The sequence below is a fragment of the Panthera onca genome, chromosome F2 (assembly GCF_046562875.1).
Source record: "Panthera onca isolate mPanOnc1 chromosome F2, mPanOnc1 haplotype 2, whole genome shotgun sequence".
Lineage (NCBI taxonomy): Eukaryota > Metazoa > Chordata > Mammalia > Carnivora > Felidae > Panthera > Panthera onca.
The window spans coordinates 41,307,194-41,322,104 of record NC_138356.1 but is presented as its reverse complement, the minus strand read 5'-3'; the positions used below and the strand labels follow the sequence as shown (position 1 = coordinate 41,322,104).

Here is a 14,911-nt window from a genome sequence, read left to right as displayed (position 1 = left end):
ATGTTTTCATTCTGCTCCTTGGTTATACAAGGCTGTTTGCATTCAAAGTACAGTTTTCATTCTGTACAGTTATGGGAAGGTGACTATGGTATCACTAATTATGTCATCTTAGAGGGTCAGTAAATTAAATTCACACACTCCCTTCTCAATTTAAAGGCCTTGCATATAAATTCAAAGAGCTTGAAAAGATTGAAGAGGGCCACAGAGTGATGATTGGTGGAAAAGAAGTAGAAGTCATGGGCATAATCTCTCCAGATGATTTCAACAGTGGCAGATGTTTTCAACTTGGAGGAGGAAGCCTTGCTATCTCAAGTTCTTCTCAGGCTGCCAAGAAGTGTTTCTCTAACCCCTTCAAAAGTGTTTGTAAACCAAGTTCAAAGGAAAATAGACCAAACGGTTTCCAAGATTGTAAACCACGTCATGACCCAAATGCACAAAGTAAGATGTAAAAAATAATTTGAATATTCTGTTTTTACTGTCAAAAGATATTGGCATGTGAATTTAAAGTTTAAGTTTTGTTTAAAGTTTTCAGGTGAAAGTATATATTATTCTTCAGGTGTACAACTGACATAAGGAATAATGTTGAAGCTATATAACAATATAGTTTGGGAATCATTTTATAAATAAATGCCTAATTCTAAGAATACAGTAGTGAAGAATACTTGTGTTGAAGGAAAAATATACAAATTGGAGATGTATACACACATCATACATGTATATGATTTTGAATAATATCTGATATTTCAGCAAGAAGAAATATTAGTCAATGCATGAGTCAGGATTATGTTTATACTTCTCTTTTGACAACTGTATGTTTTGATCACATCCATTAATGTATTAAAATATTGAATGATGAGGTGTCATGTAAATAACTTAAATTTTACTTATAATCATTAAATTTAATGATTTAATTTTAATATTAATGAGTCTAATTTAAAAATAATATTAAAAATAAAACCTCACCTGTTTTTTGATTGTTTACTTAACAGGGATTTCTTCAGTGCCTTTTTTTGCAGTGTAAACTGTCATCAGAGATCTTCTCATTTGTTGAGAAGACAGACAAATAAATTTGGATTGTAAAGCAATAGTAGATGTCGAATTTGGGGTATCAAGTAGGTTGCTTTCATAGTAGTGGTAAAATGAAAAGTACATAAAGCAACATAATTAAGTATTTTTTGCAAGTATTATAGAGATAGAATTTTTGAAATAAAGGGACTGTTGAGATCAGTCTCTTCCCTTTGCATTTGAAGAAAGTAAGGCCCAGAAAGATGAACCGACTTGCCTAAATTCAAAGAACTATTGACATTTTTGGGATAAAACCCCAAATTAAAAATTCCTAGCTCTATATGAGCTTACCTGAGACTTAATTGAAAGAAAGTGGAAGCTTCTGCTTCTGTTTTTTCTTTTATCCAAATATTTTATCTGTCCTACCAGCTCTTTCAATAGGCTTCCTTCTCTTTTATTCTTTCTCTCTGCCTTCCTATTACATAATAGAGGGATGTGGGGAACCAAAAAGAATAATGTGCTTATTTAAAGATCTGAGTTAGAGTCCCATTTTCCCACTGAACTAACTGGTTCTTTGTCCTCTTGGGGCAGTCACTTGTCTCACAAATGGGTATGTCTCCTCAAGTCTACATTGTGGGTTCTAATCACTACCATAAAGACATAGAGTGTCTGCTATATACCATGTACAATAAATATTTGTTGACTGAATGAAAAATTTTATTGTGATAACATATATATATATATATGTGTACATGTATGTATGTGTGTGTGTGTATATAATATAATAAAAGCCCTTTGTGTTAATGATTCTCATTTATTAATCTTGCCAAGGGTAGAACTAGGTTGTAGACTTAAAATGAAAGCATGAAAGATTTTGTTAGCATTAAGTCGTGCCTCATTATTGTGAAGATAGAGAGAGGCATCTTAAAATTTGAACTGGTGTCCTGTTGTTGTGGTGGTTTAGGTTTTATCTTTCCTGAAGATGGATGCTTTGTTAGTTGACTTAGATCCTATGGTCCTTCTTGCTTGAGTGTATTATCCTCCCCTCTTATCTTTTCTTTTTCCCCTTTGTATTATCCTCACCTGTTCTCTTTTTTCCCCTTTGTGCTTTTCACAAGAGAAAAAATGGGGCCATTTCTTGGTTAGAAATCCACAAGGAATATACTCTTGCTCTGCTACTGGAATATAGAGGAAAGCCAAGAGCTAAGTTTTCCATTTTCACTTCCTAATCCTCTGCCTGCCAGGAATTGACCTCAGAAATGGGAGTTCCTTTTAGTTGCTCAGAAATCTAGGAAGATCCATAGAAAACTTTCCTCTGGGTAATCACTAATGGTAGACATGACCAGACTCTCATTCCTGTGACTGCATATTTCTGCATTGCTGGATATTGTTTTAATCTACTAGAACCTATTTTCTTTATCTCCCCTTCTCCTTTCTGTTCTCTTTTTTCTTTTTGTTTATTTAAAAAATCTATTTCATTTTTTTTTAATGTTTGTTTATTTTTGAGACAGAGAGAGATGGAGCATGAACAGGGGAGGGCCAGAGAGAGAGGAAGACACAGAACCCGAGGCAGGCTCCAAGCTCTGAGCTGTCAGCACAGAGCCTGATGCGGGGCTTGAACTCACGGATGGTGAGATCATGACCTGAGCCGAAGCTGGACACCCAACCGACTGAGCCACCCAGGCGCCCCAAAATCTATTTCATTTTTTAACCATGATGCAGACATATAAATATATCCCAAAAATAATTTTGATGAATTTATTACCTGACTTTAGATTAATTGAGACCTGCTTTCTAGTTATATTTGAGTTTGTATTTTTTGGTGATATTTTAATAAATCTTGAACTGTATTAGCATATATCTAAAGAATTACATTATTATTCAATGGTTGCTTTTATTTGCTGCTTTGCAAAGATAAATGAATTTGACATTCATGAACGTAGTAATTAACTTGAAGGAAATAATGATGGTGAAGTCAATGGAAAATTTGTCATCCTTTCTCAGTTCTTCTGGTTAATAGAAGAAGTAATAGTCATTGTTAGTGTGTACAGAAGTGAAAATAATGGGAGGCTTTATGTTAAATTTGGGGTGCCTTTCCAAAATAAGAAGCTGTGATCATTCGCAAGTGCAACTTGGCAAAATTCCAACCTGTGCTTTTAGTTGGAAATCGTTCTCTTTGCTCTGAATACTGAGCTATTAAATGTGTGGCTTACTGAATACTCTATTAAACAGTAGTGAATTTTAGTGGCTTTTTTTTTTTTTAAGTTTATTTAGTTTGTGGGGTCCCTGGGTGGCTAAGTTGGTTAGACATCTGACTTTGGCTCAAGTCATGATCTCATGGTTTGTGGGTTCGAGCCCCGCTCCGGGCTCTGTTCTGACAGCTTGGAACCTGGATCCTGCTTTGGATTTTGTGTCTCCCCCTGTCTCTGCCCCTTCCATGCTCATGCTCTGCTCTCTGTCTCTCTTTGAGAGAGTGAGAAAGAGAGAGAGAGTATATATGAATGAGTGCAAGCAGGGGAGAGGCAGAGAAAGAGAGAGCGAGAATCCCAAGTATGCTCTGAACTGTTAGCATAGAGCCCAGTGGCCAGGCTGGAGTTCATAAACCATGAGATCATGACCTGAGCTGAGATTAAGAGTAGTTAGGCACATAACCTGCTGAGCCACCCAGGTGCCCCAATTTCAGTGGTTTTGGAAAGCCCTTTGAAATTCTCTGCCTGAAATCTTACATTGATAAGGCATGAGGTTTTATTTTTTAATTTTCCACTCTTGCTTAGTATCACTGTTACTAAACTTCAACTTTTTTGCCACAAAGGATGGCAAACAGTTCTAAGTTATGAGTAATTAAAGCAAGATAATGTAGTTGCTGACAAAGTGAAATTGCAATACATTAATAGGTAAACTATCATCTTTTTCTTAAGATTCTCTTGTAATGTCACGACCAGACAATAATCACCAGTGGATGTTCAATAAGAACTGTTCTCCTATTGTGGATGTAGTGATAGATCCTTACCTTGTATATCATCTTCGACCACATCAAAAAGAAGGGATCCTATTCCTATATGAATGTGTAATGGGAATGAGGTAGGAAAATAATTTGTTTATTCTGACTTTTGATTTAACCTGTAACATAATGGTTTTCTAGAAAAAGTCTGATAAAATGAGTCTCAGTATATCATGAATTATGCTTAATGTGTGCATTTATTCCAAAAGTGGTTCTTGATGGAATCCCATGTGCCAGATATCTTGCTAGGAGCTGGGCATACAGGAGTCAGGACCATGGGTCCTATCCTTAAGTAGTTTTTAAGGTATTTGAAGAAATAGGTAAATATAGTCAACCTTAATGTGGTACAATAAGAGCTCACTAGTATGAGAAAGGCTTATGAGGGCAAAATTGAAGTAGCTGTTAATTCTGCTTATGAGACTTTTGAAAAAAGATTTTCTTCTTATCTCACTTCTACTGAAAAAAAAAGGAGTCTTCCCTACTCCCTTTTAAATATTTATTTATTTATTCATTCATTTATTTATTTATTTATTTATTTATTTTGAGAGAGAGAGTGTAAGCAGGGAAGGGGCAGAGAGAGAGGGAGAGAGAAAATCCCAAGCAGGCTCGGTGCTGTCAGTGCACAGCCCTATGCAGATTCAGGGCTTGATTTCATGAACTGTAAGATCATGACCTGAGCAGACATCAAAAATTGTATTCTAAAAAAAGAAAAAGAAGAACTGGATTTTTAGTCATCTGAGTCACCCAGGTACCATCCCCCAAAAAGGAATCTCCCTCATTCCCTCATTCCCTTTTAAATGGAGTTTTCTGGTAAAGAACTGTAGCATCCTTTCTTTCTTTTTTTTTTTTTTTTTTAATGTTTATTTTTGAGACAGAGAGAGACAGAGCATGAACCGGGGGGGGGGGGGGGGGGGGGGGGAGGGGGCAGAGAGAGAGGGAGGCACAGAATCGGAAGCAGGCTCCAGGCTCCAAGCCATCAGCCCAGAGCCCGACGCGGGGCTCGAACTTGCGGACCACAAGATTGTGACCTGAGCTGAAGTCGGACACTTAACCGACTGAGCCACCCAGGCGCCCCTGTAGCATCCTTTCTTAAAGATATTTTAGAGGACACACGCACACAAAAGCTTGATAAAGGAAGTAAAAAAGAATCAAAGGAACCTGCTAACATCTTGTTATATTTCTATATGTATTTCCTTTTTGTTTTGCTTTTAATGCATAGGCCCTTGATTTTTAAATTGATTATTTAATAGGGAGTTGTGAATGTAAATTCCCTCACACTCTTTTTTTTTTAAGTTTTTAAATTTTTATTAAAAAAATTTTTTTTTTTTTTTCAACGTTTTTTATTTATTTTTGGGACAGAGAGAGACAGAGCATGAACGGGGGAGGGGCAGAGAGAGAGGGAGACACAGAATCGGAAACAGGCTCCAGGCTCCGAGCCGTCAGCCCAGAGCCTGACGCGGGGCTCGAACTCACGGACCGTGAGATCGTGACCTGGCTGAAGTCGGACGCTTAACCGACTGCGCCACCCAGGCGCCCCAAAAAATTTTTTTTTAATGTTTATTTATTTTTGAGAGAGAGAGAGACAGAGCATGAGCAGAGGAGGGGCAGACACAGAATCGGAAGCAGGCTCCAGGCTCTGAGCTGTCAGCACGGGGCCTGATGGGGGGCTCGAACTCACAAACTGTGAGGTCATGACCTGAGCCGAAGTCGGACACTCAACTGACTGAGCCACCCAGGTGCCCCAATTCCCTCACACTCTTAAGAACCCTTTGCATGATGACAGCTTAAGGAAATGCTATATCCCAGAAACTTTCTAGACTCCTGTTCTTTCTCAAATCTGCTCTTTTCTTTGGAGACCGTATCTCATTTGGGCTGGAAAGCAACTTTAATTTCATCTCTCTCACTTTCTCAGTTTAATCAAACCTCAAATTTTAATTTTGAACTCCTAAATATCCTTTGATTCCAAATCTTTTCTGGCACCACACTGCATCAGTGCTAGTAATTGACATTACACGATTATGTTTTGTTTGGATTTTTGCAGTGGCATCTAGCTGTTTCTGATGCTCCTCAAATTCACTCTTATTGCCACCAGCTTGATTTTTCTGAAAAACAGTTCTGAAAATGGCATTCCCTTGCTTAACATGCTTCAGACTCTCAGAACTTACAGGAGTGTTACCTGATCTGTAACATGCACTCTGCTTGTGATTTGTGGGATTATTTTAGTTGGACATAGACAAGCCTTGTTTTTTAATTCTGATAGTAGTATATTTAGTTAATGAATTATTAGAAAAAGCAGCATTTAAAATTTTTGGTTTCGTTAATCATGCTTGGACTTTTCAAATAAATCTAAGTACAAAAGGGAGTTGACTGAAAGAAAAATAAATAATAACATATAGTATCACATATATGGCAAAAATTGTGATGGTAGTCACGAAAGACTGATGTTTGGGAGACACTGACTTGCAAGATACAGTCTGAGTTTTCAAGGATATGTATGCTCATCTTTAGTCTCTGGCTATCTTGCCAGGTTCATAGCCTTTGTATTTCCTTGTTTGGAATTCAGTTCAAGCTCCCACTGTGTTGAACTACTTGATTCATATAGTGAAATCTTATTTACCTTTGTTTGACAAGATCCATCTTCTCAGTGAAGACTTCCTGTTCTCTTCCCTCCACTGTGGAAGGATGGATCACTATTTTATCTCTGCCACTCTATATCTCAGCTGGCATTTGGTTTTGCATTGGCAAGTTGTTGATCTAAAATGGTAATAATGGGAGTGCCTGGCTGGCTGGCTCAGTTGGTAAAGCATGCAACTTGATGTCAGGGTTGTGAGTTTGAGCTCCATATTGGGTGTAGAGATTATTTTTAAAAAATTAAAGATTTTTAATTAAAATTTTTAAAAATCTTTAATTTAAAAAAAATGTTTATTTTTGAGACAGAGACAGAGTGTGAGCGTGGGAGAGGGGCAGAGAGAGAGGGAGACACAGAATGGGAAGCAGGCTCCAGGGTCTGAGCTGCCAGCACAGAGCCCGACATGAGACTCGAACCCTCGAACCGTGAGATCATGATCTGAGCCGAAGTCGGACGCTTAACAGACCTAGCCGCCCAGGCACCCCCAAAACAAATCTTAAAAAAATAAAATGATAATGACTGTAATTCATGTTTGTGACTTTTTTCTGTACTTTGAAATGGAAAACATATAGTTGAATTTTGGTTATTATTTTTACTAATAAGAAATAGAATGAATTAAACTATAATCAAACTGGGGGCCTCTGGGTGGCCCAGTTGGTTAATATCTGACTCTTGATTTTGGCTCAAGTCATGACCTCATGGTTTGTGAGATTGAGCACTCTCTCCCTCTCTCTCTGCTCCTTCCCTGTTCGCGTGCATGTGCATCTATGCACTCTTTCCCTCTCTCTCAAAATAAATAAAACAATTTAAACTATAATAAAACTCCACTTTTTAAAAATTTTAAGTTCCAGTTAGTTAGCATACAGTGTAATATTAGTTTCAGGTGTACAATTTAGTGATTCAACAATTACATACAACACTCATTGCTCATCACAAGTATACTCTTTAATCCCCATCACCTATTTCACCCATCCCCCACCTTCCTTCCCTCTGTTGACCATCAGTTTATTCTCTGGAGTTAAATCTGTTTCTTGGTTTGTCCCCCTCTCTCTTTTTTCCCCTCTTCTCGTTTGTTTTGTTTCTTAAATTCCACATATGAGTTAAATCAATATCACTCATCATCAGGGAAATACAAATCAAAACTACAATGAGATATTACCTCATACATGTCAGAATGGCTAAAATCAACAACACAAAATAGATGTCAGTGAGGATACAGAGGAAGGAGAACTCTCTTTTTCTAAATTTTTTTTAATGTTTATTTTTGAGAGAGAGAGAGAGAGAGAGAGAGAAACAGTGCGAAAGGGGAAGAGGCAGAGAGAGGGAGACACAGAATCTAAAGTAAGCTCCAGGCTCCAAGCTGTCAGCACAGAGCCCGATGTTAGGCTCGAACCCACAAAGCATGAGATCACCTGAGCTGAAGTCAGATGTTTAACCAACTGAGCCACCCAGGCACCCCAGAAAGGAGAATCCTCTTACACTGTTGGTGGGAATGCAAACTGGTGCAGGCACTCTGGCAAACAGTATGGAGATTCCTCAAAAAGCTAAAAATTGATCTACCCTATGATCTAGCAATTGCATTACTAGCTATTTACCCAAAGAATACAAAAATACTAATTCAAAGGGATATATGCACCCCAATGCTTATAGCAGCATTATCTACAATAGCCAAATTATGGAAAGAGTCCATTGACTGTGAATGGATAAAGAAGATGTATATATATATATATATATATATATATATATATATATATATATAATGGAATATTAGCCATAAAAAAATGAAATCTTGCCATTTGCAATGACATGGTTGGAACTAGAGTGTTATGATAAGTGAAATAAGTCAGAGAAAGACAAAACCATACTTATTTTGGTACTATCCTTAATTCTTTTGATTTTATAACATGTATATACATATATACGTATATATATACGTATATATGTGAAGAGCTTTAAAAGCTATGAAGTGATATAAACATGCCACTTAATATTCTTTATTATATTTAATTTTAATTTGTACTAACTGAGTAGGTCCGTAGGATAAGTCTATTACTAAGTTACATGTATTAGATCAATATTTAGTGTTTTTTCTTATAGTGCAGGGAGCTATATGATTGAGGAGTTCATTTACTGCTTGAAAATCATAAATACAGCTCAATTGGTCTTTCTGGTTAAGATTATAATATATTTTAAACTTTTTTGATAACTGATGCTGAAACTGATAAAAATTGCTCAACTGTTAGTGATAAGAAGCACAGTTATAGTTATTCAAATGTATATATAAAATTGGGATTCATTTCTAGTTTCTCTAAATATATATGTATGATAATATCATATGATTTAGATTCAACTGTCAAATTTCAGATTTGTTTTAGTAATTTAGTTGATAGTAAATATGTCACGAAAAAAATTACAAATTATCAAAGATGCAAAAGATATGTTGTAAATCAGATGCATGAAATCCTAGAAAAAAGATTTAGAAGGGGGTAGAGTTTGTCCTAATTACAAAACTATCAGTTTCTGATTTTTTGACTAATAAGTGACAGTATTAGGGGCATAAAATATTTAACTATTGTGACTAAAAGAAGTATAATTATTTCTAACAGAGTGAATGGCAGATGTGGAGCTATTCTTGCTGATGAAATGGGTTTAGGGAAAACATTGCAATGTATTTCACTCATCTGGACTCTACAGTGTCAGGGACCCTATGGAGGCAAGCCAGTAATAAAGAAGACACTTATTGTCACACCTGGGAGCTTGGTGAATAATTGGAGGAAAGAATTTCAAAAATGGCTAGGAAGTGAAAGGATCAAGATATTTCCTGTTGATCAGGTAAGAGATTTTTAACACAGTTTAGCCTTGGTCATTTTCTAAATCTCTGTGCTTTTTTTTTTCTTCTTTTTCTTTTGTTTAAAAAAATTTTTTAAATATTTATTTATTTTTGAGAGAGAGAGAGACAGAGACAGAGACAGAGACAGAGACAGAGACAGTGTGAGTGGGCGAGGGGCAGAGAGAGAGGGAGACACAGAATCTGAAGCAGGCTCCAGGCTCTGAGCTGTCAGCACAGAGCCTGATGCAGGGCTCAAACTCACGGACCATGAGGTTATGACCTGAGCCAAAGTCGGACGCTTAACTCACTGAGCCACCCAGGCACCCCCTTAATTTTTTTTTAAATGTTTATTTACTTTTGGGAGAAAGAGACAGTGTGAGCTGGTGAGGAGCACAAAGAGGGAACACAGAATCCAAAGCAGGCTCTAGGCTCTGAGCTGTCAGCACAGATCCTAACCTGGGGCTTGAACCCACTAACTGTGAGATCATGACCTGAGCTTAAGTCGGATGCTTAACCAGCTGAGCCACCCAGGTGCCCCATTATATCTCTGCGCTTTTCAAATCAGCACTGAAGTTTTCACTGTCTATATGGTAGTTTTTCAAGTGTATTGTAACTCTGCAACTCCTTTGCAGAAAAATGGAATCTTGGCTTACAATTTGGTTTTGAATGCACATATTCTAATTAATGTCTGTCAGGAATATGCTGCTTGAATTTGATTTTACAGTTTTAGCCCATGATTTGTTAAATACTGTCTTTTTTTTTTTTTTTTTTTTTTTTTTAGGACCACAAAGTAGAAGAATTCATCAAATCTCCATTTTATTCTGTTCTTATCATCAGTTATGAAATGTTACTTCGTTCCTTGGATCAAATCAAGAATGTTAAATTTGATCTTCTAATCTGTGATGAAGGGCATCGTTTGAAGAATAGTGCCATTAAGACAACTACAGCCCTCATTAGCCTTTCTTGTGAGAAAAGAATAATTCTAACTGGTCAGTGTTTACTTTGGGGAAGACTTGATGGAATTTTTGTCTTCTTATCATAAAGGATTTGTAATATGCTTGGCATCCAAAGAATTGGTGGTGCTGGATGGAATTCATACTAATAAACCTATGGTAATTAAGTCTTGGTAGGATTCTGAATTTTCAAATCCCTATGTAATTTCCCGCCACTTAGATTTTGGAGTTTTTGAAGAATAAACAATGCTATCATGATAAAGAATGTAGGAGATAGGTCTGCATTGTCTCTTCATGGTTCCTAGGTCTGCTATTTATAGCTGTGCAACTTTGGGCAAGTTATTTAACTTCTCTGTGCCTCAGTTTCCTTATCTGTGAAATAAGGAATAATAATACCATCTACTTTGTAGAGTTATTGTAAAGGTCAAAGGAGTTAATTCATGTAAAGTTATTTAAAGACTACCTGACACATGGTAAATGCCTAATGCCTAAGTATCCATTGTTTATATATGTATATGCTGCATGCATAATTTATTGCTGGCCAAACTTGCTGGCCCAGACTGGAAAGGGGGTGGCCCATATGTAAATACAGGAATCTTTTTCTACTCATTCCTTTTTAGCCTAGACTAGAATCAGGCCTGAATAGCTCAATGTAGCTTTCCTCCCACACCTTATTTTGGCCTTGTGTGGCCTTTCCAATTTCTGGAGAATTATCCTTGTTTGAATGAGAGCCTCCACTCTCTTCTGCATCTTGGTCAATGATTGCCTCATAGAGGTAAGTGAAAAATGCCAGAGCCCTTGCCTTAGGGTAATTTCAGGACCGGCTTTATAGCACAATTTATGCTCTGAGGATTGCTATAATTTATCTCAAGCAAGGAGGCCATCCTTGCTTAGTTTCTTCCCCTCCTATTCTCTGATTCTATTATTCTCTTTCTCCTCAGAGCACTCCCTCCATACATGTTGTACAGCCAAATCCCTGTCTCGGGCACTGCTCCTGGAGAACCCAGTCAAAAGACATAAATCCTTTCCTGCAGCTATCATTGGCAAATGGGATCCGACTATCATGAATGGCTTGGATTAGTTAGCCAGGGTTGGATGTCTGGAAGTCAACCACAAGGATCCTTATACCTTTGTTTCCCTTCTTACTTGCTTGCTTTTCTCATTCTGCCTATCTTAAAAAAAATTGTTTTTGATTAAGTAAGCTCTGCCCCCAACATGGGGCTCAAACTCATGACCCCGAGATCAAGAGTTAAATGCTCTACCGACTGAGCCAGCCAGGTGCCCTTGATTCTGCCTTTTTTAGTCATTGTCATGGATATTTATTTAAAAGTTTAACAAAATGCGTACCAACATAAATATCATATTCTATTATGTATCTCAAAATTTAGAACTAGTTAGATGTGTTATATAATTAATAAGCATTGATCCTTTGGGTTGACCCATTTAATTTGAGGGGTATGATCATTAAATTCCCTGGCATTGTAAAATTCATGTTATCTATGTTAATGAATAAGTGCATTTTTATATGCCTCTTACATATATTTTTGGACAACCTTTTCTAGTCTGTCATTTGAATGTCATCTGAAATTATACTGTAGGACTTTGCTGATTTACATGGGGTTTTTTTTTTGTTTGTTTTTGAGAGAGAGAGTGAGAGAGAGATCGCGCACGCGAGCATGGGTGGGGAAGGGGCCAGAGAGGGAGACACAATCTGAAAGCAGTCTCCAGGCTCTGAGCTGTCAGCACAGAGCCCGATGCGAGTCTCGAACTCATGAACCATGAGATCATGATCTGAGCTGAAGTCAGATGCCTAACTGACTGAGCTACACCCAGGCACCCCTACATGTTTTTTTGATATAATTATTGAAACATGCTAATGTTTCTTTGAAAATTAGTTAGCCAAAAGTTTTTGAGTATGTAATTTATGCAGGGTATATTTGTGTTAACCTTTAAGATTAGTCAAGATCTCAATTTGATCTGAAAACTTTGAAAGGTAATAATTACAGGTGTCATTCACTGAGTATTTACTAAATGTCAGGAACTGTGCTACAACGTGCATACAGTGTCTCTACTTTTTGTTGTAATACCACTGGGAAATTGTTAACTTCCCAGTTTTATAAGTGAAAAAATGCTGAATTTAACTTAAAGAGCTCAAGAATCTTGTCCAGAGTCACACTGTTATAATATTAAGAATCATTAACAGTTATGGAACATTTATTGTGCTTTAGGCACTGTTCTTAGTATATGGATTAACTAATTTGATCCTGACAATCCTAGGAGCTGCTATAATTATCCCCATTTTCTAGAAGTAAACTGAGGTATGTAACTTGCTTAGGATCACTCAGAGAGTAAATGATGCAGGTGGGATTTGATCCCAGGCGAGTCAGACTGCAGAGCCTGGACACAGCCACTATGCTGAAGTTAAAACCAGAGTTAAAAATTTATATGGTTCTTAATATTTTTTGTTCACTTGGAGTTGGCTGCTCTTTCTCATCTCTAAAGCCTTTAGTTTAGCTTTGTTAGGGAAGAGAGTACAAATTTCTACAAATAACCTGTGATTGTAAAACACAAACTTGACCTTTCATCACTTTTGTTTCTCTTAGGTACTCCAGTTCAGAATGATCTTCAAGAATTTTTTGCATTAATTGATTTTGTAAATCCAGGAATATTAGGCTCTTTGTCATCTTATAGAAAAATATATGAAGAACCCATCATTTTATCGAGACAACCTTCTGCTTCTGAGGTATAATTTACGTTAATAAATAGGTTTAAAAAAAAAGACTATGTTCAGGAAAGTCATCCACAACTTGGGCAATATTTTAATTCAGGAAAAATTAAATTAGTGAATTCTTTATTTTTCCATAATCCTTCAACTCTTCCTGCATTCTTTATTTTAGAGAATAATATCACATTAAAAAAATCATAAATAGGCACTTCACAAAGAATTGTAATTGACAGTAAACATATAAAAATATTCATTTTTACTGATATTGACGAAAGTAAACTAAAGTAACCATAAAATAACTTAAAAAAAAAGTTTTATTTATGGAGGTGCCTGGGTGGCTCAGTTGGTTAAGTGACCAACTTTGGCTCAGGTCGTGATCTGTCAGTTTGTGGATTTGTGCCCCACCTTGGGCTCTGTGCCAACAGCTCAGAGCCTGGAGCCTGCTTTGGATTCTGTGCTTCCCTCACCCTCTGCTCCTCTCCCACTCATGCTCTGTCTCTGTGTCTCAAAAATAAAGAAAACATTAAAAAATTTTTTTAAAATGTTTTATTTACTTATCTTTTAAATGTTTATTTTTGAGAGAGAGGGAGTGCACATGCACACACAAGTGGGGGAGGGGCAAAGAGAGGTGGGGTTGGGGGATCCGAAACAGATTCCATGCTGACAGCAGAGAGCCTGATGTGGGGCTTCAACTCTGATCCAACTCGGATCATGACCTGAGCCGAAAGTCGTACACTTAATTGACCGAACTACCCAGGCGCCCCAGGATGTTTTATTTATTTTTGAGAGTGCAAAAGTGGGGGAAGGGCAGAGAGAGGGATCCGAAGCAGGCTTTGCGCCAACAGCAGTGAGCCCAATGTGAGGCTTGAACTCACGAACTCATGAGATCATGACCTGAGCCGAAGTTGGATGCTCAACTGACTGAGCCGCCCAGGTGTCTCACTCTTCTATTGGTGTTTTAGTTGGTTCGATTTACATAGTAATAGCAAGTATAGATGAGAGTGCTGTTGTCTATTGGTTGGAATGTAAATTGGTATATAATTGGAGAATAGTTTGGTATTATGTATCAAAAGCTTTAAAATTGTGCATATTTTGTGGTGCGGCAATACCACTTTTAGGAATTTATTATAAAGAAATAATCATACATGTGCTTAAAGATTTACCTCTAAGGGTAGAAAATTCTGAAACTAAAGGAAACAAACTAATTGAAAACAGACATTTCTAAAGGTAGGAAAATGGTTAAAGCAGAGTCTGCATGTTGTTTACACAATGTATTTCATTGAATCTAAAATAATACCAATTGTTAGGTGCATGGTTATTTTATGAACCACTAAGGAAAACATGCTAATAAATATAGTTTAAGAAGTCATTGATGGTGGCTCAGTTGGTTAAGTTCCGATTTTGGTTCAGGTCATGATCTCACAGTTTGAGCCCTGCATTGGGCTCTCTGCTGTCAGCACAGAGCCCACTTAGGATCCTCTGTCTCCATCTCTCTCTGCCCCTTCCCCACTCTCTCTCTTCCTTTCTCTCAAAAGAAGCATTAAAAACAAATTTAAAAAAGCATCCTATATGAGAGAAGTTAAAGTATAAAAAAATACATCTCAGAATTAATAAAATGATAATTAGTAAATATTTATTGAACATTTCCCATGAACCAGGAATGATACACAATAATAGCTTATGAATATATTTATTAGCATGGAAAATGTTAATCATATATTATTTAAAAATAAAATCACATTCATTTATTTACCCAACACCTACATGT

The 14,911-nt window shown here is 36.9% G+C and overlaps 1 protein-coding gene across 4 annotated transcripts in view; it reads left to right on the top strand.

The window, feature by feature from the left end:
• The window catches only part of RAD54B (RAD54 homolog B), a 95,121-nt gene that overhangs the window by 58,786 nt on the left and 21,424 nt on the right, over positions 1-14,911 (top strand). For all 4 annotated transcript variants that reach the window (XM_060610915.2, XM_060610921.3, XM_060610918.2 and 1 more), the window contains 5 exons: positions 157-438; positions 3,924-4,086; positions 9,242-9,467; positions 10,247-10,454; positions 13,022-13,161. In XM_060610915.2, the coding sequence (XP_060466898.1) occupies positions 157-438; positions 3,924-4,086; positions 9,242-9,467; positions 10,247-10,454; positions 13,022-13,161 (1,019 nt within the window). The remainder of the gene's footprint in view (positions 1-156; positions 439-3,923; positions 4,087-9,241; positions 9,468-10,246; positions 10,455-13,021; positions 13,162-14,911) is intronic.